At 36.4% G+C, this 24,086-nt stretch overlaps 1 protein-coding gene across 5 annotated transcripts in view; it reads left to right on the top strand.

The window, feature by feature from the left end:
* The first annotated feature begins 343 nt into the window (after positions 1 to 343).
* CCNT2 (cyclin T2) overlaps positions 344 to 24,086 on the top strand; it is a 39,727-nt gene continuing 15,984 nt past the window's right edge. For 4 of the 5 annotated variants that reach the window (XR_001602678.2, XM_016206249.2, XM_016206248.2 and 1 more), the window contains exons 1-4: positions 344 to 511; positions 1,274 to 1,355; positions 22,106 to 22,234; positions 23,978 to 24,038. Coding sequence is in view for 4 of the 5 variants with exons in the window: in XM_016206249.2 (XP_016061735.2) it covers positions 354 to 511; positions 1,274 to 1,355; positions 22,106 to 22,234; positions 23,978 to 24,038 (430 nt within the window). In the remaining variant the exon portion in view is untranslated. Of the gene's footprint in view, positions 512 to 1,273; positions 1,356 to 18,370; positions 18,785 to 22,105; positions 22,235 to 23,977; positions 24,039 to 24,086 lie in introns of those variants that run through there. The other variant, XM_016206251.2, reaches the window with a different exon arrangement.

The following is a 24,086-nucleotide window of genomic DNA, read 5'->3' as shown; positions in this document are numbered from 1 at the left end:
CTCCTTCCTCTCCTCCCCGCCCCTTCGCCCCGCCAACCCCAGACCAGGCGTGCAGCGCGCCGACCTCTTCCTTCCGCCAACCCCCACCTTCGGGTGCCTCCGAATGACAAGCGGCGCGGAGCATTGTGGGCCCGTACGCGACGGCGAGGAGGGGCGGAAAAAAAGAAAGCAAAACACTAGCGCGAGCCGGCCGGGCGGCCCCCGCGCACGCGCACGGCGGCAGCGGGAGGCGAAAAGGGGCGGAGCGAGGCCTACGGCGAGCGGAGTGGGGCGGGGTCGCGCGGCCTTGGCGGGGAGTCCGCGAGCCGGGAGGGGAGGGGCCGGGCGAGGGAGCGGGCGGAGGAGGAAGTGTCATGGCGTCGGGCCGTGGAGCTTCTTCGCGCTGGTTCTTTACTCGGGAACAGCTGGAGAACACGCCGAGCCGCCGCTGCGGAGTGGAGGCGGATAAAGAGCTCTCGTACCGCCAGCAGGCGGCTAACCTTATCCAGGAAATGGGACAGCGTCTCAACGTGTATCCTTTTCCTGTTCTTGGCCCTCCACTGCTCACACCCTGTCCCCCTCGCTCCTCGCCGGGTCTCCGGGCCTGGTGCCCCGCGAACATGGCGCCGCTGCCTCCGGTGGGCCTCTGCCGCGCTTTAAGGGAAGGCAGGCTCGGGCTCCGAAGGCCGCGAGCGGCCCGCGCAGGGGGGAGGAGGAGAGGAGCCCGGGAATGCGGGCTGGGAGGCTGCGTTGTGTAATCCGCTTGCGGCCGCGCGTGGCGGCGGCGGGGGATGGGAGCGCGGCCGAGGCGAGGGAATCTTAGGGGTTCCCGCAGGAAGGAGGCGGCTGCTTGGACTTCTCGTCCGGGAAGGGGCTGAGAGTGAGGAGGAGCGGTGCTGAAGGCGTGTGAGTGGTCGCAGCCTCTCCCCGCGCTCCTCGCCTGTTCGATGGCGGCTCTCGTACCTCGGGAGCGCCTGGAGGTCTTTATGTTCTTGGTTTGGTTTTGTACAAGTGTGCGCGCGCGTTTCAACTGTTTGAGGCTGGGTTTAGTCAGTCGTAGCTACTGATAAATCCTTCCTGGGCTCGCTTAATAGTAATAACAGAGTGAAATGCTCTCGTGTTTGGCGTCGAGCCTTCACCACCCTGCGGGGTTTTACTTATTTTCTTCCTGCTTTTGGTTTTTGTGTGAACGGGAGGCACTGGAAAAGAACCGTAGATGGGGAATTTTCCATCAGAATTGTTTTGGAAATGAGATCTTGTTTTTCTCAGGTATTTCCTAAATGTTACGTTTCAGCTCTCAGCTTACAATAAACACTGCGATTGTTTATATGCACAGATTTTATATGTACCATTCTTTCACCAAATTCAATAGAAATGTAAGTACATTTTATTTTATTGTCCTTTTTACTAGTAAATTTTAACCAAGTCGATACACAGGGGGAAAAAGTTGGTTATGGATTTTACTTTGGGATTTAGTGTTCTAAGTTAACAGTGAAGGTAAATCTCCTGATAAACATTTTGCTTCAATTGTGGGGTTTCTGCTTTTTTAAATTTGTGATGACAAGCTTTCAGACACAGTATTAGGTTCTGCCAGGTATTTTGAACTAAAAGATAAATAGGAAACATTTCTTTACTCAAAGGATCATTAGCTCGGTATTCATTTAAATATTATACTTAAAATTTCAGTAATTTCAGATAGTAATGTACAGTGTAATGTGGGCAAACCTAGTTATTCTGTTGTACGTCTTAATTGTATTGGACTCATTGTTTCAAATATTGTGAATAGGGATTAATTTAATTGTAACATAGTTTGAAAAGACCTTTTGAAAGAAATGTTTACCAGAAATATTTTTACTTGCTAACACAATAATTCCTTAAGATAGCAGACGTTCCTGTTTATCACACATTAGCATTAGTTGTCAACTTAAATTTTTGGTGATTCAAAGGTCCTATCTTGCTTCAGACATAACCATATCAGGGGTGTGTGTGGGTGATAATTTTGAAGTAAAACTTACACCCCAGTACTAAGGCACTGATTTTGAACATAACCTGTAAATCTCTGCAAATTTAGTAATGGCGTTTAGTTATGAAAGATGTGAATTTGAAGCCTGTTCTTTTCAGAGTAACTTGCATATTGTGTTGCATCTGTTAACAAAGAAAATTGCACATTGTTTAGAAATATTTAACCCTACCTTAACTCTTACTGTATTTTTTCGTCTTTTTTTATCACAGCTATTTTTAGAATGCTATTCTGAAAGGTGTGTGTAGAAAAATGGACCGTCTAAGACTTTATGCTATTTGTGGATTGTCTTTAGGACCTTTTTTGCTAAGAAAAGCCTTTGAAAAGGTCCTTAAGATATTTTTTGAATTGGAAAGAAAAGTTTCATAAATTAGATTGATTCCTATTTTCACCTCTTCTGATCATAAGTCTGGTTTGGTTTAATAGATTGGCGTATAGGTTTCTTTATCTCGATCAGTGTATTTTTGTATACATTTTGGTCTCTTGCATTCTTTGTTGCTTATACTCCTTCTCTTTTAAATTTGTATGACTCTTGATCTGTTTCCATTTTCCTAGTATTTCTTGGGCACAGAACTTAGGTCAGTGATGGTGTTACGGAAGAGAGAGGAAGCCTTGTTGGTAATAACATTTAGATTGAGGGAATTAAGTTTTATTTAAATTGTCTCCAGTGACAGTGGTGAACTAATGAATACTAATATAAATGTGGCTTTCTTTAAGTAGCCCTGGAGAATGCTGGTAGAAATCACAAGTCAAAATAGTTCTGGAAATTCTTTATGTGGCTACAGATGTCCCATTTGCTGAATCAGGCTTGCTTTTCTACATCCAGTAAATGATCTCTCTTTAAGACTACACTTCTCACTTTGAGCCCTCCCTCTTTCATAATTTGTCCCTATGACCTGGTTGTTATGCTTTAAAACAACTGTTTTGCTTACAGCTAAAATTCACAGCTTTAACTTTAAGTTGACTGGTGGAACTCCAAGTCACTTGCATTCTAACTTTCACTATTTTATTTAAATGCCATTTTCAATTAAAAAGCCAGAAGATTAACTTTTATTGCCCTGGTTAGTATCTTATATGTGTATGGAGGTAAACTTCAGTATTTTGCATTGACTTGTTGTTAGCAGGATAATTGAAATATGGTGTCAATTTCTATTTTGAAAAGTAACTTTGCACCGTTCATATGTAATTGTCTTTTTACCTTTGCTATTAAATCAAAAGTGGTTTTAATATTTGTGTTGGTGCACTTACACCAATTGCACAGCCTCACTCTTTTGTCTTTTTCCCCCCTATTCTTTTAGGGTGAAGGGGGTGGTCTGAAATTGAATGTGAGTCACTTTTAAATTCATACGCCCCCACATCATTGGGAAAAAGTTTTTTATAGGGTTACAACGGAATGGGATAGTAAAGTAAACTTAGAAAAAACATGAGTCCTCACAAAGTAAACTGAACACCATTCAGTAAATTAAACTCTAACAGGCTTAGATTTTAAGATGCTAGTGACAAACTATATCTAGTTTTATAATAAATACCATTAATTATATTAAAATACTTTTTACTGTTTATGTAGCTTCATTTTCCCACATTGACAAATTTAAAAAGTAAAAAATCCTGTAAAACTCAAGCACTGTTGAAGAATAAAATCAGTTTCAACATGTTTGTGACCCAGAAATTGCCTTTCATTGAGTTCTGTTGTCATTTTCTCTTGGAGAGTTGGATCACTATCAGCAGTAAATGACTTTTATATGCAACCTAGTTAGGTAAATCTACCCTTTGCTCACTGGATGCAGTGAGGTTTATGTAATTGGGATTAGTAATTAAAGAATGGCTTTGCTGGATCAAACTCAAGATAAATCTAGTAAAGTATAAAAGCCCTGGCCCCAACAGTGCCTCCAAGGTGTATACTGTGGGAGAGCATCCTCCCCAAGGTCAATAGAATAGACATTGACCTAGCTTCTCTTAGAAACTGCTCATTAATTTGGCTAGACAAGTTTATGATGCATTTGTTTCTTATATTCCAAGTCTAATGAGTTCTCTGAAGATCAGGTTGTAAAGAGCACACTCTGCTGAGTATTTTGTTGTCATGGTCTATTGTCATAGCACCTCTACTTTCCTTAGTTCCTTTGCCTCTTTTGTGCTGCAGCAGTCAAAACTGTACATAATATGCTAAATTTAAGTGTACTGTAATTCTCTTTAAGGTCCCAAGAGTACATGGCTGGTTAAGGATAGTATTCAAGATTAGTGATTTTAAGGAATGACTTCTAAGAATTAATGTATCACCTATCTCATATCTGAGTTTGATTTTATACATCTAAGTTTGGTCAGCTTCTACACATAAGTAAACTTGTATTTGCTTGTGCTAAAATCTGATTACCACTTTTTGCTTACAGTATGTATAATCTTTCTCAGTTGACTTGGCTCTTGACTAGTAGATGGCATTTGAAAATTGGAGGTTCTCTTATCTATCTAGAAAAGTGCTCACTATCTTTGTTCTTTGTCTGATAATATAACATTCTCTCATAATTTTTAATAACAGTCCTTACTGTAGAAATTTAAAACTTTTTTAAAAGTAAAGTTTATCCAGTTTACACGATTGCCTTTTGTGAAAGAAAACATTTGGGGGAATCGGTTAGCTAAAGGGTCTTGTTTAAATTTTTATTGTGAAAGCCCTAATTTTTCTCAAAAGATAGGAATGTAGATAAAGTTAAATGAAAACGCCCCCCTAATATTCATTCACTCATTCATTCATTCATTCATTCATTCATTCTCTCATTCTCTCTCTCTCACACACACACACATACACACACACATATATTCATTCAAACTAGAAAGTAAGCACTGTAAAGGGCAGAGTTTTTTGTTTTCTTTTTAGCTTCGTTTACTGTTGTATTACCAGTACCTCTCATAGAGTAGATATTCAGCAACTATTTGTCAATAGAATGGATCTAATCTTGTTGCCCACAGCTTTATTGAATGAATCCTTACACATTTTCCTCTATATATGTCCTCCCCACAGACACACAAATGTTTTCTTATTGAAAATTAATGTAGGCATACCGTAAATGAAAATGGTACAAAAAGGGATATGATAACCTCCCTCCAATCCAAGTGTCTAAGACCCCTGCCCTACAGCATTTGCTGTGGCAGTATTTGTGTGCCCTTTCAGAAATGCATTTTGTTTGTGCAAGCATATATGTGTATATCTTTTTCAGCACAACAAATGCCCCCCCCCCCAGTTCTTAGATCTAGCACACAGCAGCATACAGAATCGGACTCATCCTACTTGGGGTTAGGTGTGGCTACTTCATGTATAGAAAATGGATTCTGCTAAATATCTCACAATGTAAAGGACAGAACCCCATAACAGAAAGTTACCTGGTCCAAAATGTCAGTAGTGGTGAGGTTGAGAATACCCCATGTTAACCTAAGGAGTTGAGTGACGGGGACTAAAACTATGTTTTTTCACTAAATTAATTTTGAGTGTTTGATAAATTTCATCTGTTCAGTAAGAAATTGCCTATTCATCTAATCCCTCAAGGATCTTAAGAACAAAGATCAAATTTGTAATTTTTTTAATTGAGGGTGTTAGGGAGACTTTTTGATAAAATTTAAAGTTTAAATTTAGTTGGTTAATAAATGTTGCCTTTCTCTGAAATACTGTGTTTCTTAGCTTCTTTGAGTTTGTTATAAATTTGACATCATATTACAAAATATATTTTTTCTAATTTGTCTTATAAGTTTGTTCTTCTAATTTTAATTATGTTCTATTTCTGTTAAGTTTTTGTTCATTGAATCTACCAGCCTTAAATTTTGCTTTATTTCATTACCTTTATGCTTATCTGGCGATGAGGTGTTCCCTATATTTATTTACTGATATCATGGGAACAGTTCTTGGGTTTTCTGGTTTGTTCTTCCTCCTTAGGTTTACTTTGGTATGTGGTTCCTACACATTCATTTGAAGTTGATGTACTCTTAATTCAAATAAGGAAGATAAGAATCATAAAAGCTAAATACTTTATCTAAATTCACATACCAACAGAGTGACAAAAGCAAAAATTACAGCCAGATCTAGACTCCATAGTTTATTTAACTATCACTATATCCACCTCAAGAATCTATTTCTAGAAATCTCTTGATAGCCCTGAAATTTCCTACTGAAAGCGGTACATGTAAAGCTTTTGTGATTCAATAGCTACCTGCATCAGAATTATCAGGGTGTTCATTAAAAAAATGCTTGAGTGGCTCAGTTGTGCATTGTCCTGTGCACCGAAAGATTGCAGGTTTGATCCCTGCTGAGGCAGGTATGAAGACCAACCAATTGATGTTTCTCCCTCCCCTCCCTCCAGGATATCCTCTGGTGAGGAAATTAAAGACAAATCTTTTAAAAAATGCTTTACTGGACCGTGCTTTAGACCTCTGTAATCAGAAAATTTGTGGTGGGACCTGGGATTCTTTAACAAGCTTCTCAGGTGATGCTGATGGCTGCTCAACTTGAAGACCATTGGTTTAAATTCTGCTCTTTCCCCTGTGTGTGTCATAATCCATTGTTAATGCTCTGGTTTTACGAAATCTGAGTGATTATTTATATTATAGCTCACTTGTACTTCTGCCTTTTAATTTAATAAAAACAATCCAAGAATAATCTTATGTTCAAACATCCATTAATACTACTGGGAAATACTGCAGTGTTGTCCAGTAGAACTTTATGCAATAATGGAAATGTTCTGTGCTGTTCAAAACAATAGATACTAACCAAACACTTTAAATTCTTTTTTAACTGTAAATTACGTGGATGAAAATTTAAGATCCCAATCTGTAACAGGTGCTTTACTTAACTAAAGTATTATCTTCCTGAGAAAACAGATGGAATTACTAAGTGATTGTCCAAAATCTAAGCAGCCATTATGTGATTGGCATTTGAACTCAGATCTGTTGCCCTAATCCCGTGCTGTACTCTCACTTTTATGAGAGTATGCTAATATGTTTTAGAAATAGGGTGCACTAACAGTTGATGCCAGTGATTTCTGAGGAGGAGATGAGTAGACAAGTAACTAATGAAAATACTCTTAGATTTTGATTTGCTTACCTCATTGTACAAAATCCAATAAAGTCCTTTTTTGTGGTTTGTTTGTTTTTTAACACATTTTTATTGATTTCAGAGAAAGGGAGGGAGAGGGAGAGAGAAACATCAATGATGAGAGAGTCATCATTGATGGGCTGCCTCCTGCACGCCCTCCCACTAGGGATCAAGCCCGCAACCCAGGCATGTGCCCTGACCAGGAATCGAACCATGATCTCCTGGATGCTAGGCTGATGCTCTGCCACTGAGCCATGCCTGGCCAGACTAAATTCCTTTTTTGAATTAGGCCCCTAATTACTCTTTCAGCCATATATCAGTCTTAGCATTTATGCAATGTACACATACACACACACACTTCTTTTTTTCCTATATGGTGCTTTCTCCATTTCATGTGATGGTGGTCTGTCAGGTTTCATGACTCAGCTGAAAGTACAGCTCTTCATAAAAAGCATTTCCCAGATAACTCCACTCTTTCGCTTCTAAATTTTTACCTCTGATCTTACCTTTGACTCCTACTCACATCCTAGTGTATTCCATCTATTTGGTGTCCTTTAGTGATGACGCAAAACTGCATATATGAGGTGAACTGTTTATGATTATAAAATATAACACAAACATAAAACCACCAAATGTATAGCTTAGTGAATTATAATGCAAACAATCTTGTAATCCCCACTCAAGTCAAGAAACATGGCTAACTACCCCAGAAGTTCCTCCATCTGCCCCATTTTGCTATCAACCCCTTCCCTCCATAAAGTAACCAGTATCCTTACGTTACAGTAATCACTTTTTGCAGTTCATTTATACAACCCTGCATTCCTAAACACCACAGGTTAGTCTTGCCTATTACTAAAAATGTGATAGGTTTCCCCTCTATCCCTTTCTTTCACCTAAATTTTAATCTGTTGAAGGACCTAGGGCATTAGACCTGAAGAGTTTCCAACTGTCTGGAATCTGTTCGTTGTATACTCATGGTGCAGTTTATCATGTTTCTTTGTTCTTGTATTCCCTGCAAATTGCCATTTGGGTCCTGAAACTTGATCAGATTCATATTAGATCCCTTTGCCAAAGTACAGGTGGTGGTGTGTTCTTTCATCAGGAGGCGCCTAATATCTGGTTGTCTCTCTTTTTGTGGTGTTAGCAGCTGTAGATATTCGATCCCTAGATCCTTTCATTCATTTTGATACCCTGATTCTATCATTTCTTCTTCATTTATTAATTGGAATATTTTTATAAATGAAATGCTGTGATTCATATACTATTTGGAAACCCCATGGTACAGTTCATATTGAAAAGGCAAGATAAATACTTGTTTCTTGCTCTATATTTACTACCTTTGTTGAGGTATAATTCACATACCATGCACTTCACCTATTAAAAGTACACAACAGAATGTTATTTTAGTGTACTCATAGAATTGTGCATCAGTTTTAGAAATTTTCATTACCCAAAGAAGAAACCCCATACCTCTTGGCCCTCTCTCCCCAGTTCCTACCTGTTCTGAACATTTCTTGTAAATGGAATCATACACTATGTGGTCCTTTGTGACTGGCCTCTCAGTGTGTTTTCAAGCTTTGCCTGTGTTATAGCATGTATCAGCACTTTATTTTTCTTGAACTACCATTATAACACATTTTATACACATTCATCAGTTAATGAACATTTGGCTGTTTCTACCTTTTAGCTTATTATATTGCTGCTATGAACATTTATGTATAACTTTTTGTGTGGACATATGTTTTGGATTCTCTTGGGTATATACCCAGGAGTAGAATTGCTGGACCATATTGTAACTCTATACCCCAGCTTCCTCACTATCTGTTATAGTTGGATATTCCAGGCTAATTTGTACATTTTCTGCTCCACAACTGGAATGGCCATTTCTTTAAAAAATTTGCTTGCTTTTGGGAGCAAGGGGTATTTCAAGATTCCAACCTGGACACTAGGGATACTTACTGTTACTATATTGGTCTTGTTTCTAAGCATCTTTAATGAAAAGTGAGGAAATACATAGTACATTATATGTTCACTATGCATATCAATATATTAAATGTTTATTATTTGTTTATACATTAAGTGTACAAAACATACATTTAGTAGGCTTGTTATATATTTTTATTTTAAATACATATTTAAAATACCTCAGGAATTCATTCTGATTCAAGACGGTCTTTTTTAGTTAACCTCTTTCGTATTACATCTCTATGACCTTTCACACCAAAAAGCTTAGTTAAGTCTCAGAAAAATAGTACTACCACCACCAAAATGTTTACTGAGAACAGTTAAATGGTTTTGCTTTGCTTTCATTTTTCACCCCTGGTTTTTAATTCATATTATGTCTACATTACCTTAAATAGCCATTACAGAACTCTCCCTTTTAACCCTTGTTTAATCTTGGTCCTGCGCATAGCTGTATCTTTATTGTTCACCACTGGTGTTAGGTTGAAGGCTCTGTTTCTTCTGATAATAACCATCCTAATGGCTGTGAAGTGGTGTCACTGTAGTATTGATTATCACTTCTCCTATGGCTATTGATGTTGAGCATCTTTTCGCGTGCTTATTTGGCCACTTACATCTTTTTGGGGAAAATGTCTACTCATGTCTTTTGTCCATTTTTTAATTGGGTGTTTTTTATTAAGTTGTTGTTTTTTCTAGTTTGGATATTAATTCCTCATCAGATATATGATTTGCAAATGTTTTCTCTCATTCTGTGGGCTTTTTCACTTTTTTGATGTACACCTTTTATTTTTATGAGGTCCATTTTACTATTTTTTCTTTTGTTGCCTGTGCTTTTGTTATCATCCAGAAAATCATTGCCAAATCCACGGTCATGAAACTTTTCCCATTTTCTAAGAGTTTTATCGTTTTAGTTCTTACAATTAGATCTTTGATCCATCATGAGTTAATTTTTTTATATGGTTCAAGGTAAGGAACCTATTTCACTCTTGCATGTAGATATCTAGTTTTCCCATTACCATTTGTTGAAAAAAAATTTAAGCAATTCATGGTGTGATTTTGTTGCTTGAGAACAACTCTTCTAATTTTTTTCTTAGCATATCTTTGTATGACCTAAATACTCTTCTGTTACTCACTTTTTGTGAGAGATTAGTTTTTCTGATCTTTAAGTAGATGAGCTTCAGAGTAGCTTTTCTAACTTCACTGAGCTCCCTGTTTTGTGTAATATTCAGAAATGTAGCAGTCTGCTTTCTGAAGTTTCCTGTCTGTGTTCCCCTCCCTCAATTTTATCTTCTCTTTGCCTTGTCTCTATCCTGCCAATTTTGCTTTTATTCCCAGAGACAAATTTTAAAAGTTATAGAAGTTGGCTTCAAGCCTTTAAGCCTTATCTAAGCTTCTTGGATTCATCCACTTATTGGACTTGACAAAATTTCTTCCAGGTTTAGCTGCAGTTCTCAAGTTGGTCCACCATGATTTCCAATGAATGTCTGTTGGCTGCTTCGAGGTTCCTCTATAATCAAGTCCAGCACATGCCATATTACTTTCCTTTGCTTCTTGTTGCATAGATGCTGATACTGTGTAGGTAATCGTAGTTGCGCAGTAGCCTGTTTTCTCCTTACCTATTTGTATTTCGAGATTTCCTAAGAATGCCTCCTCAAGTGGTTTGCTTATAAATGTCAATGAGGTTTTTCCCTACAATATTTTGGGGCATTAAACTTAGTATTTTATACTTAAATAAGTTATGGTTCTAGTTATAAAGCTGGCATATTAAATAAGTACTTCTTATGTGATCATATTTAGAAAATACATGCAATGTGAAGTTTTTCTCTAAATTATTTGAGTCTGATATAGGAAAAGCAACAAATGATGACTATAGTTAGCCTACTTGTGTTCAGTGTTAGAATTTTTTAAAGTTAGGTCTTTAATGCCTTCTACTTAGTGACAGTGTGCTATATATTTACATGATAATAGTTATTCCACAAACAATGCACATTATGTGACAAGCAGTATGCCAAGTTGGTATTTATTTTCTTATAAATAAGACTGCTTACCCTGAGGGACATATTCTAGTGGGAGAGCCAAAAGAAACCTGTCTTTCTAATATGGGAATGACAGGAACATAAATCAATTTGAGCTATTTTGTGATGCCTATGAACATTTAATACATTTAAATCTGTTTTTATATAATTTTAATGAATTTTATTTTCATAATGGCAACTATGGGTTTAAACCTGTGCTAATATTATATGTCTTTATAACCACCAACTAGAAGTTAATTTCCTGTTTGTTTACTATGTTAATGTGGTTACTTGAAAAATCATAATTACATTCTATTTCTGTTTGACAGTGCTGGTTTGGGCTATAAACTCTTGAAAGTAATACCAGGTAACTGCTAATGGAAAATACTGTGTAGACATTTGTATTAACAAATAAATTATTGTGGAATTTGTCCTATAGGGAAGAATGCACATTCAAACTAATTTTAAATTGAGGACTCATTTAGAAGTTTAAAAAGTAAAAATGATGATTCTTTTCTAGTCAAGAGTCTTGAGGTCATGAAAACTGACATAGTTCCATGCTTGAAAAAAAATAGCTGAGCCGTGGCAGGGTGGCTCAGTTGGTTGGGACGTCATCCTGCACACCAGAAGGTTGTGGTTTCAATCCCCAGTCAGGGTGTGTATGGGAGTCATCCAGTCTATGTTTCTCTCTTACATTAATGTTTCTCTCTTTCTTCCTCCCTCCCCCCACCACTTCCTCTATCTCTAAAATCAATAAAAATATTCTTGGGTGAGGATTAAAAAAAAATAGCTGAGAGAGCAGGGAAAGAAAGTTCTGAGGATTTGGGAGCAGTCTTTAAACGGTGCATTGATTCAGAGAGGATTTCAGAGTTTTACACGCACCCCATATCCTTAGATGTTTTAGATACTGTAGTTTATGTTGCTCTAGTTAAGTGATTGTTGTTTTCAATGCCTAATAGGAGTAGCTATTTGAATTAATGTGATTCATTTATGTAGATTTGAACATAGTTCAAATTATTTTTGTTAACCAAACAAGCAAATTAATGGTTTTCTGAAATAATTGCATAAGTCAAAGTGAATCATTGTTTAAGAAATGGATATATACCTTCTGAAAATGGAACCTAATCTACTTTTTTAAAAAAATATATCTTTATTGATTTCAGAGAGAGGAAAGGAGAGGGAGAGAGATAAATAGGAACATCAGTGATGAGAGAGTCATTGATCGGCTGCCTCCTACACGCCCCCAATTGGGAATCGAACCTGCAACCTGGGCATGTGCCCTGACCGGGAATCCAACCATGATCTCCTGGATCCTAGGTCGATGTTCAGCCGCAGAGTTATGCCTGGCAGGCCCTCATTCTACTTTTAAATTAACAAATGTGCATTAAAGTTATGCATGGTTACATGTTTACCTGTATTGTGCTGTGTTTAGGCTTTTGTTTTCCTTGTAATTTGTTGGTGTGTGTACACTAAATATTTATGAGATGTCTTTAACATTAGCTCCTTTTTTAAAATGTCTATTGGGATACAATTCATATACCATAAAATTCACCCACATAGAATGTGTAACTCAGTGGAGTGGGTGTATTTACAAAGTTGTACAGTCATCATCACAGTGTTAAGTTTATAATATTTTCATCACCAAAGAGAAACCCTGTGTCAGTGAGCAGTTCACACTTTCTCCCTCTCAACCCTAGGATACCATTCTCTGTCTCTGTAGCTTTGCATATTCTGAACATTGCATATAGCTAGAATTATGCAGCGTGGTCTTAGCATAATGTTTCCAAGGTCCATCCGTGGTGTAACATGTATCAGTACTTCATTCCTTCTTACTACTGAACAACATTCCATACATCATGGGGATATACTTCATTGGAATTGTTTCTATTTTGGGGCTATTATGAATAATGCTACTTGAACATTAATGTACAAATTTTTATGTAGATACTAGTTTTCATTTATCTTGGGTATATACCTCAGAGTGGAATTGCTGGGTTGTATGGTAACTGTAGACCTCAGTAATCTTGGAGGGCTTGACTCTCATCATTGATGTTTCTGTCCATCTCTCTCCCCCTCTCCCTTTCTCTCTCTGAAATCAATGAAGATATATATTTTTTTTAAAAATTTTTGAAAAACTGCCAAACTGTTTTCCAAAGTAGCCACACTATTTTACCTTCCCACAAGCAATGAATGCATAAGGGTTCCAATTTCTCTACTTCTTTGTCAACACTTGGTATTTTTTTTTTTAATTAAAGCCATCTTCTTGTGGCCATCCTAATGAATGTAAAGTATCTCATTGTGGTTTTGATTTGCATTTCCTTAATGACTAATGGTATTAAGCATCTTTTCATGTGTTTATTGCCCTTTTGTGTTTCTTTCCTGGAGAAATGCCTGCTTATATCCTTTCCCCATTTTTAAAGTTGTGTTGGCTTTTTATTATTAAGCTGTAAGAGTTCTTCATATATCCTAGATAACAGTCTGTTATTAGATATATGATTTTCAAATAACTCCCCCCATGCCATGGGGTGTCATTTTCACTTTCTTAATGGTATCATTTGTATTGTAGCACATGCATTTAGTTTATTCATATTTTTCATCTGTCACTTGTGCTTTGATGTCATACCTAAGAAAGCATTGTCGGATTCAAGGTCATGAAGATTTATTCCTGTTTTCTTCTAATAAGTTTTATAGTTTTACCTCTCACATTTAAGTCTGTGATCCATTTTGAGTTAGTTTTTGTTTATAGTGTAAAGAAGAGGGACCAACTTCACTTTTTTTGCATATGGACATGCAACAGTTGTCCTAGTACCATTTGTTGAAAAGACTATTCTTTCCCTATTGAATTTTCTTGATATTCTTGTTGAAAAATCAATCGGCCATAAATGTGTATATTTTGGTCTCTGTATTCTGTTTCATGATCTATATATGTCTTTCTTTATGCCAATAACACATAGTCTTTTGTTTGTTTTTTAATTTTTCTTTTTCACCCTAGCTGTTTTTGCTCAGTGGTTAGAGCATCGGCTGTCAGGCTGAAGGGTCCCAGTTCAATTCCAGTCAAGGGCACATACCTCAGTTGCAGGCTTGATCCCTGGCCCAGTCAGGGCAAGTGCGAGAGGCAGCCAATTGATGTCTGTCTGTCTGTCTCTCCCCCCCATTACACTCGCTCTAAAAAGCAGTGGAAAAATCCTCAGGTGAGGATTTTTTAAAAAATGGTTATTTTTCAATTATAGTTGACATACAATATTAGTTTCAGGTATACAACATAGTGATGAGACATTTATATAACATACAAAGTGATCACCCCAATAAGCCTAGTATTCATCTGACACCATACATGTATGTAGTTATTGCAGTATTATTGACTATATTCCCTGTGCTGTACCTTTACATCCCCGTGACTGTTTTTATAACTGGCAATTTGTACATCTTAATCCCTTTATCTTTTTCACCCATCCTCCCAAGCCCCGTCCCATCTGGCAAACATCAAAATGTGCTCTGTATCTATGAGTCTGTTTCTGTTCTGCTGCTTCTTTATTTTGTTTTTTAGATTCTAGATATAAGTGAAATCATGGTATTTGTCTTTTTCTGTGTGACTTATTTCACCTACCATAATACCCTCTAGGTCTCTCGTGTCATAAATGGCAAGATTTCTTTTTTTTTTTTATTTTTATGTTTGAGTAATATTCCATTGTATATATGTCCTACATCTTCTTTAGTCATTTGTTCCATCAATGGACACTTAGGTTTCTTCCATATCGTGGCTATTGTAAATAATGCTACAGTGAACATAGGGCTCTCTCTGTCTTTTTGAATTAATGTTTTAGGTTTCTTCAGATAAATACCAGAAGTAGAATCATCTCTCGTTGTTTGTTTTAAAGTCTGTTTTGTCCGATATAAATATTGCTACCCCAGCTTCCCCCCAACCCCCCAGTTTCCATTTGCGTGAAATGCCTTTTCCCATCCTTTTACTTTCACCTACGGAGCCACACCAGCCAGGGCAGTCTGTGTATCTTTTGATCTTGTGAGTCTCTCATGTGCAGCATATGTTTGGGCCTTGTTTTCTTATTCATTCAGCCACCCTGTCTCTTCACTGGAGCATTTAAGTCATTTACATTTAAAGTAATTATCAATAGGTACTGTATGTAGTTATTGCCATTTTATTAATCATAATTTTTACCCTTTTTTCATTCTCTTAAAAAAGTCCCTTTAACATTTCTTGTAATACTGGTTTTGTGGTGCTGAACTCCTTTAGCATGTTCTTGTCTGTCCTTCAATTCTAAACTCTAGCCTGGCTGGGTAGAGTAATCTTGGTTGTATGTAGTTCCTTGCTTTTCATCACTTCAAATATTTCTTGCCAGTCCCTCCTGGCTTGCAGAGTTTCAGTTGAAAGTCTTATAGGAGGTTCCTTGTAAGTCACTAACTGCCTTTTTCTTGCTTCTTTTAAGATTTATTTTAATTATGATGTGTCTTGGTGTGGCCTTTTTCCATTCATTTTGTTTGGGACACTGCAGTTCCTGGACTTATAAGTCTATTTCTTTCACTGGGTTGTGGAAGTTTTCAGTCATTATTTCATCAGTAGGTTTTCCATTTATTTGCTCTCTCTCTTCTCCTTCTGGTACCCCTATGATGTGAATGCTAGTATGATTGTGAATGCTAGTTTAAGGACTAAATTATCTTTCCCCTACCCGTTTGCTGTTCTGATCAGGTGTTTTTTGCTCCCTTGTCTTCCAAATCACTGATTCAATCCTCTGCTTCATCTACCCTAATGTTGATTCCCTCTAATGTATTCTTCATTAAGTTATTCTTTGTTTCTGACTGGTTGTTTTTTTGTTTCATATCTCCATTTTTATGTTTCCTCTCTCTTTGTTAAAGTTCTCACTGAGTTAACCTAATTTTCCCCAAAGTTCTTTGAGCATCCTTATAACCAGTGCTTTGAACTCTGCATCTGGTAGATTGCTTGTCTCCATTTTGTTTGGTTCTTTTTCTAGAGTTTTGTTCTGTTTTTTCATTCGGGACATGTTTCTTTGTCTCCCCATTTTGTCTGTCTCACTGTATGTGTTTCTATGTATTAGGTAGAGCCACCACATGTCTCAGTCTTAGTAGAGTGACCTGATACAGTAGGTGTCTTGTAGGGCCCAGTCATGCTGTCTCCCTGGTCATCTGAGCTGGGTGCTCCAGGAATGTCCCTTGTGTGGTTGTGTGTAGTTGAGGCTTGATTGCTGTTGGCACGTCAACAGGAGGGATTGACCCTCAGGCTGATTGGTGCGAAGACTGGCTGTGACTACAGGGAAGAAGCTGTTGTGCAGAGGCTGACCCCACAGAGCAGGATTCGCTATAATGGGGCTCTGATGCCTGCTCTTTGGATGTGTCATTTTTGAAGATGGTTGAGTGGTGCTCTGGTGCAGTACAACATAGTTTTGGTTACTGTAATTTTGTAGTAAATTTTGAATTCAGGAAGTGTGAGTCTTCCAACTTTGTTCTTCTCTTTCAAGATTGTTTTTGCTGTCTGGTTCCCTTGCATCTCCATATGAATTTTAGGATCAGCTTGTTAGCTTCTGTAAAACTGAAGCTGGGATTTTGACAGGCATTCTGTGAATTTGTAGATTAATTTGAGGAATACCACCATCTTTGCAATATTAAGTCTTCTATAATATTCTTATTTGTTTAGCCATCTGAAGGAAAATGGACTTTTTTTTTTAGTTTTTAGAGAGAGGAAGGGAGAGGGAGAGAGACACGTCGATATGGGAGCAAAACATCAATCGGCTGCCTCCTGCATGCCCCTACCAGGAATCGAACTGGCAGCCTTTCAGTGTACAGGACAGTGCTTAACTGAGCCACACCAGCCAGGGCAAAAATGGACTTTTTAAGATTAATGTAGAATATTTGGTACCTATGCAGTGTTAATGCTCTTGTTTCACAGTAAGTACGGCATGAGTTTGGGAGATGGTAGGAGCTGAGTATGTGAGGAAGAATGGAGACTTAACTATGAAATGTTAAGTGTACTTTAAAGTATAAGTTGTTTTTTGTTTTGTGGGGGAGGTTATAACAACTTCATGAAGGTGAGGTATTCTTCAATAAATAAGTGTTAAATTGCCAGATAGTATTAAGCATATTTAACATATTTAAATGTAATTATGGAAATCAGACCTTATTCTGTTTCTCAGGACTGCTTTTCAGCAATACTGAATACTAGTGTTTCTTAGTCTTTATTAAGCCAGCTCTCTTTTAAATGCAATTAGATGTCCCAAATAGCATCCAGCCTGAAGATTTTTTAAATTCTCAAGATAAATTATCTCTGTTGACAGTATTACATTCACATATAATTATATGAGTAGGAAAAAATAACTAAATACCAGATTGAGTTAATGACGTTTTCCGTAATACTGAAATGTCAGTCTTTTCAGCGCAGCAAAATTAAGGATTTAAACCACTTCTTAACATTGTGCTGGAAATTTGGTTTAATTTGCTTGAGCTTGGTAATCTTTCTTATTAGCAAATGTACATTTTGACCTGTTCCATTTTCTTCTTGGTGGGGGGGAGCTTACCTCCTTTGTGTTTACTTATGTCTAAGTTTCCACTTTTCCTTTTTCTATTCTAGTAGTTTCTTTCTCAGTCTTTGCTAAAGTTACACCATTACCACTTCTCCTTAACTAGCCTTAGGCAAGTGATTTCCAAATTTTAACCTGTGATACCTACAGCTGGCTAGATATTTATTAATGAAGTCCTTTTCAAAGCACAGAAATAATTGTCCTAGTTTTAGTCAAGGGAGGAGTTGGTGTTGGGCGGTTAAAAAAAAGGGGGAAGGAATGGCTTCACTGGCCTGCATGATGTAGAGATGAAACATAAGAACAGTTTAGGAGTCTGTTGATACTGTTTTATCAAATGGAAAGCAGACTTGAAGTCTTATCTTTGCTTCTTTTAGGGCTCTTTTGGAGTAGGAGATTTAAAGTTGAGTAATAAAACAGCTATGGGCAGTTCTTAAATACAAATGTACATACAGTATGTGCATAAATTTACTTGAAACTGGCTGATAGATACATCCCTCTTTGGTGACTTAGAAATTATCCAGGCTTTTTGTTAATTCAAACTGACCTTGCCTCCAGCTATCAAGGTTGAAGCCAGCATTGGAGAGTGAAGAATGTCAGCAGTGAGGGCATCATCAGGAGCAAAAAGGGGAGACAGCGGCCAGGAGTGGGCAGGAGGAATGAGGCAGATCAAGAGGTAGGAATGAAAACTTATAAAGGAATAGAAAAAGAGAAGGGGGTGAGCACAACTGCAGGAAGAAAGGAGTGTGGGTATAACCATTAAAGTCATGTCAAGTGCCATAATTTCAGTGTTTGAATCTGCTTAGTTAGGAACTAAGAACCTTTAAAGAATTGGGTTTAACTGTGGAAGGAAGGTGAGCAAAAAAGGACATTTTTTTAAGGCATTTAAATCACATTTAAAATTTAAGCTCAACAGTAACAATACACAATTGTTAAGTATTTCAACATAGTAATAATATTTGAGTCACACTATGGGGCACTATTCTGAGTGCTTTACATATCTTGATTCGTTTAATTCTCACCACAACTTTATAGCAGATGCTATTTCTCCCATTTTACAGATGCAGAAACTGAACCACAAAGAGAATAAGTAATTTGCCTAGGCTAGTCAGATTCTACTGAGGCAGTCTGACTACTGTGCTGCAGCTGGCTTCATCACCTCTTCCTCCCCCTCTCCGTGATTTGTATGGTATATTTCTGTAGAAGTTTGTCTTGTTTTGAGAATGTAATATCTCCTTGAACTACTCATACATTTTTGCTAGAGTAACAAACTCATGACTATTTAAAAATCAATTTCTTCCCTTTAGTTATAGTAATTGGAGAACATTTATCAAACTAGGGACCAGTACACAAAACGGGTAGTGCATGGTTCCTGTCCCCGGTGAACTGAATCTCAGTTTGTAATTGTTTGGTCATTTGAACCAGCCAAGTATGTATTCCAGTTTTGGTGTGAATTCTTTGACTTTGAACAAAGTTTACGTGTGTTAATGAATATTTGTTCCCTCAAAAGACACAGACCAACTACTAATAATATTGCCAGTACTTAAAACTTGGAATTCTTTTCCTTTTAATAAGCCACACAACAGAATCAGCTTTCCATACAAAAAGCAGTAGTGCCTAGTTTGATTACCTTTCTTAGTCATCCTTAAAATTAAAGTCTCACATGGATATTCACAAAGTATTTCCCAAAAAAGGTGTTTTGTTTTTAAAGCCTTGATGAAGTAAAATGTTTGCAGGCTATAGAGAAGGAAATGTAACTGGAGTTAGTGGATTTCACCGGGAATTTTGAAAGAGTGTTGGGTATTAGTTGCAGTGGAGGAGGGTGAGAATTGAGCCCTATTTAGAGAGAACAGAAGGATTTCTGTGAGGAGTGTCGGTAACTACACAGAAATCTACCCTGAAAATCATTGCTTAGCTCCCGGATATCTAACTAAGTTCAGTCTGATTTGACTTTGACTTGTCCCTCGGTTGCTTCACTCCTAGATGGATAGTTGTAGCATTTGAAGGCTGGCTTAGCCACTCCCCTCTTAGACGTGAATAAGATAAGTGAGAGGTTATGGGAAACTCTTCATTTTATTGGGTGTTTCTTGTATTTATTTATTTATTTATTTATTTATTTATTTATTTATTTTTGTTTAAAATATTACAGATTTTCCTTTTTCTCCCCAGTGACCCACTCCACCCCATCCCACTCCCCTCCCCAGTCCCTCTCCCATTGTCCATGTCCTGTTTCTTGTATTTCTTACCTTGGTATTGATTCTTAGATTTTTACTGTGGCATTTGGAATACTTTGAATTTAATATTGGTGCCTTTATATTTATATATAGATTATCCACATGTTATTCATTCAAATATATTGAACAGCAGCTGCACAATGCTAGATAATGGGAACATGAATGAATAATTCAGTCTCTGTGTTCAAGCTGCTTCTAGACTGGAGGACAGACAAGATTAATAAACCAGAAGTTAGAATGCAGTATAAGTATACAATGATAGAGGTATGCACAATTTTTCATTGACTAAAGAAGGGTACTACACTGTGACTCAGAAATTTTACTTTGAAAGGAGATGCTCTTTTGAGTTAAGCCTTTAAATAGAAAAGGAATTAAATTGGGTAACAGTGGTAGGAAGTGGGGAAAAGTAACAGATAGGAATAATTGTCCAATCTCAGTTATCTTACATTTTCTACATCTCAGAAACACCACCACCACCATCTCTGCCCCCTGCCCTGGTGACTGCTATTTAACTAGCATTTCAAGAATATTAAGTAATTTTGATGTTGGTTAATTAAATTTGTTGTAAAGAATAATAACAGTAGTTTATTCTAAGTTTATGAAAACTAAGAATACATTGTTTTTTAGAGCATTCTCAATTTAAAAATATTTTTTGTTGCAATAATTTTAAAAGATGGAAATAATTTGAAAGTTCAAGTTGAAATTATTCAGTCCTTTTAAGATAACATTATTTCTGGTTGTTTGGAGCCAAACTCACTTAATTTTAGGTCTGTTTTAAAGATTTATACACCAGGAAGAAAACTTCTAGTCATTTTTACTCATTTACTAATCTGCAAATGCATTTGGAATAGAGAAGGTCCTTTTCATATCCAAAATTCAGCAATTAAATTTCATGTCTCTGCAATGATATAAAGGCTCCACCTTCCCTGTATCAGAAATTCTCTCCTTTTATTACCTGCCCAATCATATAGCATGATTTATGCTTCTCTCTCTTCCCCTCCCTCTTTTGATGTTTTTGTATAGTGATTGATGACCCCCAAAGTACAGTGAGACTGAGATGTTTACCTCTTGAAAAATAATGTATCTGAATCTTGACATTTAGAAATTCTCTTTTCATAAGATATTCCTTTTTTTAAATTAAATTTATTGGGGTAACATTGGTTAATAACTTCATATAAATTTCAGGTGTACAACTTTATAGTGCAATATCTGTATACTCCATTGTGTGCTCACCATCCAAAGTCTAGCCTCCTTCCATTACTATATTTCTCATATGTAACCTTAGAATGTTATTAAATATGCCCATTTTCTGAGTCAGCAGTTATTTGGTTTATTAGTAACTTCAGGGGTAAATATATGTTCAAAATTGGTGTTTCTCTTTTTAGTCAATGTCATTGTTAGTGCTATGTTCTTATACTTTAATCCAAAGAATATAACTCAGTAATGCTTTAAAAATTGCTAATTTCTTGATCTCCAATTGGCAATGTTTCTACTCTGTTGGTTTGTCTTACATGTTTATTTCCTGTTTTTTGTGCTACTTTTAATGGTGTTAGTAAAGTAATAGAGATCAAGTAGCAGTTTCATGGGCAGAATCCTCATTTTGCCTTGTAGATCATTTTTCTGTCACTTTGCTGACTGGCTATTTTGAGCCAGACCTAGCCCGTGTGCCTGGCTACTTTGGTCAGCAAGGTGTTTAAAATTACTGAAATTAATGTAAGTGCAGACACAAGTTATCTCGTGACCAGTCAGCAGCTTTCTGACACTGAAGCACGCGTGTACTCCTTACTGGTCAGCAAGGTGTTAAGCAAGATTGTGTAGCTCTTAGCCACACAATGAATCATTGATTAAGAAAACCCTACAAATTGGTGACTGCCCTAAAGGAAGGAAAATCTGGATATACATTACCCAGTTTTTTCATCTTTTTTTAAAGCTGTGGCTTCATTTCTTGTCTTGAGGGGTCTTTTCCCCTTTTCCTTCACAATGTGCATTAATATTATTATTTACCTAACTTTCTGTTAGGTAAAGTATAAGATTTTTCCTTTTTCCCTTTAGTATTCTATCTGCAAAAGAAGTAAAACAGATTTTATCAGTTAGGGGTACTAGTTCTATTTAATGAATAACTTTATTAAAACTTTTAACATCAATTTTTTCATAGCCCAGCTAGCAATTCATACTTTTAATATTGCATTTCTTCTTTGCACATCCCTCCCCTTTAGAAAGTAAGCTTTTCCAAAATTTGTTTGTTTTTAAATCACCAACTTTTTTCTTTCCTGCAGATAATATCACCTACCGCGTTATTTTTGGCGGCAAAAGTGGAAGAACAGGCTCGAAAACTTGAACATGTTATCAAAGTAGCACATGCTTGTCTTCATCCCTTAGAGCCACTGCTGGATACTAAGTGTGATGTATGTAAAAATTGGGTTTTGGGGGTTTTCTTTGTAAAGTTGGAATCTTTTCATTATTTATATACCTAATAAAAATATAATTCAATTAGTGTTGCATTCAAATGCTGTTTATTCCTATTACCACTTAGGAATGTAATGGCAGGAAGCAATCTGGCAGAAACATTTCATGTATGTTCATGAATTATACTGTCATTCTGAATTTTGTAAGGTGCTTTTTAAGTGTTTCACTTTTTGTTGTTTATCCTCATAGCAAACCTGTGATACATGTAAAGGGTAAATCATTTCACCTCCATTGTTTGGGTGTGTTCAAGGTCAGAGATAAATAAATTGTCAGCAAATGAAGGAATAGGAAAAGCTCTGGATTTACCTCCAGATCAATAATTAGTCTTTTTACAGAATTGTTTATTTAATGCATATATAGTACTAACTAATCTCTCTGATACATAAAGGTACATTTTACCATGCTTTCATGAGTGCACTTTTAAAAAATATTTTAATTTTTCTAAAGAGTAATGCTAGTTTCCAAACAAACTTCATCATCGTTTTAATAGACCTTATTTGAAAGCATCATTTAAAATTTTTCTGATATCTTAAAACAGGCAAGAATTCTGGGCCTTTAAAATCATTTTTCTAGCACTCTTGTTATAGGTGAGTTACTTTGTCAGGAACTTTTACCTACAGAATGACTCCAGATCTATATTAATTCAGTTTGATTTGGATCAAGTTTAAGGTCCAGTTAAGTATATCTGATTTTATTAATGGCACGTTTTATCCTAGATGTTGTTAAGGAAGTAAAATATTCATGTAGCCATTTCAATAGTAGAGAATGTGTGTATTCAAAAATAAGAACTATTTAGAGTTAGTAATGTCTACTAATTTTACAAATTCAGGATTATTTCTTTTGGTTACTTATATTGTTCAAATAATAGAAATCTGTGTTTTAAAAATCAGCTCAGTGACCTTTTCAAAATGGGGCGTAAATAAAATTAAAGGTGCTTTCACTCTCTAGGTTTAGCAATATGTTCTTACATAAATGAATACTGATATATATTGTTTTCTTATCATCTTAGTCAGTTGTCATGATCTAAGAATGAGATGGCAGATAATGTTTCATACCCTTTATTTCCAGAGTAATTGCAATAGGTGAATAATTTATTGTTGTTGGGTGAAACATTATTTTGGTATTTTATATCTAAAATTTTTTCTTTTAATCTAGGGATTATACAACTTGTTTTGATTTTATTTTGTCTTTTTTGAAGAGAGGGAGTTAATTGTAAAAGTAACTCACTCACTGTCACTGTCAAGAAATTACCACATGAAGTATATTAAATTAAGTTGATAAGTCTTTTCCTTAAAGGTGGCTTTGAATTTGGTGTTCTTACTTGGGCTGGTGCTTCCTGTCCTTAATGTCTTGAAGCACCAGTAATACCTAGGTCAAGTTTTACATTACAGACTGGAGATCTCTTTTGTTCCAATTAGCCCACCCCCTTTCATATTATCATTATCCTTAGGTTGTTTTGGGGGGGTTTTGCTTTGTATACATTTCCTATATAGAAGTAATTCAATTTAGACTTGTCACAGAATATAGGTTTTTCTATCTCCCTCAATTTCTTTCCTTTGTATTTATAAACTACTATGGTTCTTTTGTAATCAATCTGTAACTCTCATGAAATTTAACGGTCCCATCATCTAGTAGTGTTATGTTTATCTTAAGCATTTTAATATTACTATTTTTACCTGCAGGCTTACCTTCAACAAACTCAAGAATTGGTTTTACTTGAAACCATAATGCTACAAACCCTAGGTATGTACTTACATCATATATTTTTGTTTGTTCTTCAGTGCAGTACAA

Source organism: Miniopterus natalensis, chromosome 8, assembly GCF_054644295.1.
Source record: "Miniopterus natalensis isolate mMinNat1 chromosome 8, mMinNat1.hap1, whole genome shotgun sequence".
In the NCBI taxonomy this organism is placed as follows: domain Eukaryota; kingdom Metazoa; phylum Chordata; class Mammalia; order Chiroptera; family Miniopteridae; genus Miniopterus; species Miniopterus natalensis.
Note: the sequence above shows the minus strand (reverse complement) of the source record. Positions and strands in the feature narration are given on the sequence as shown.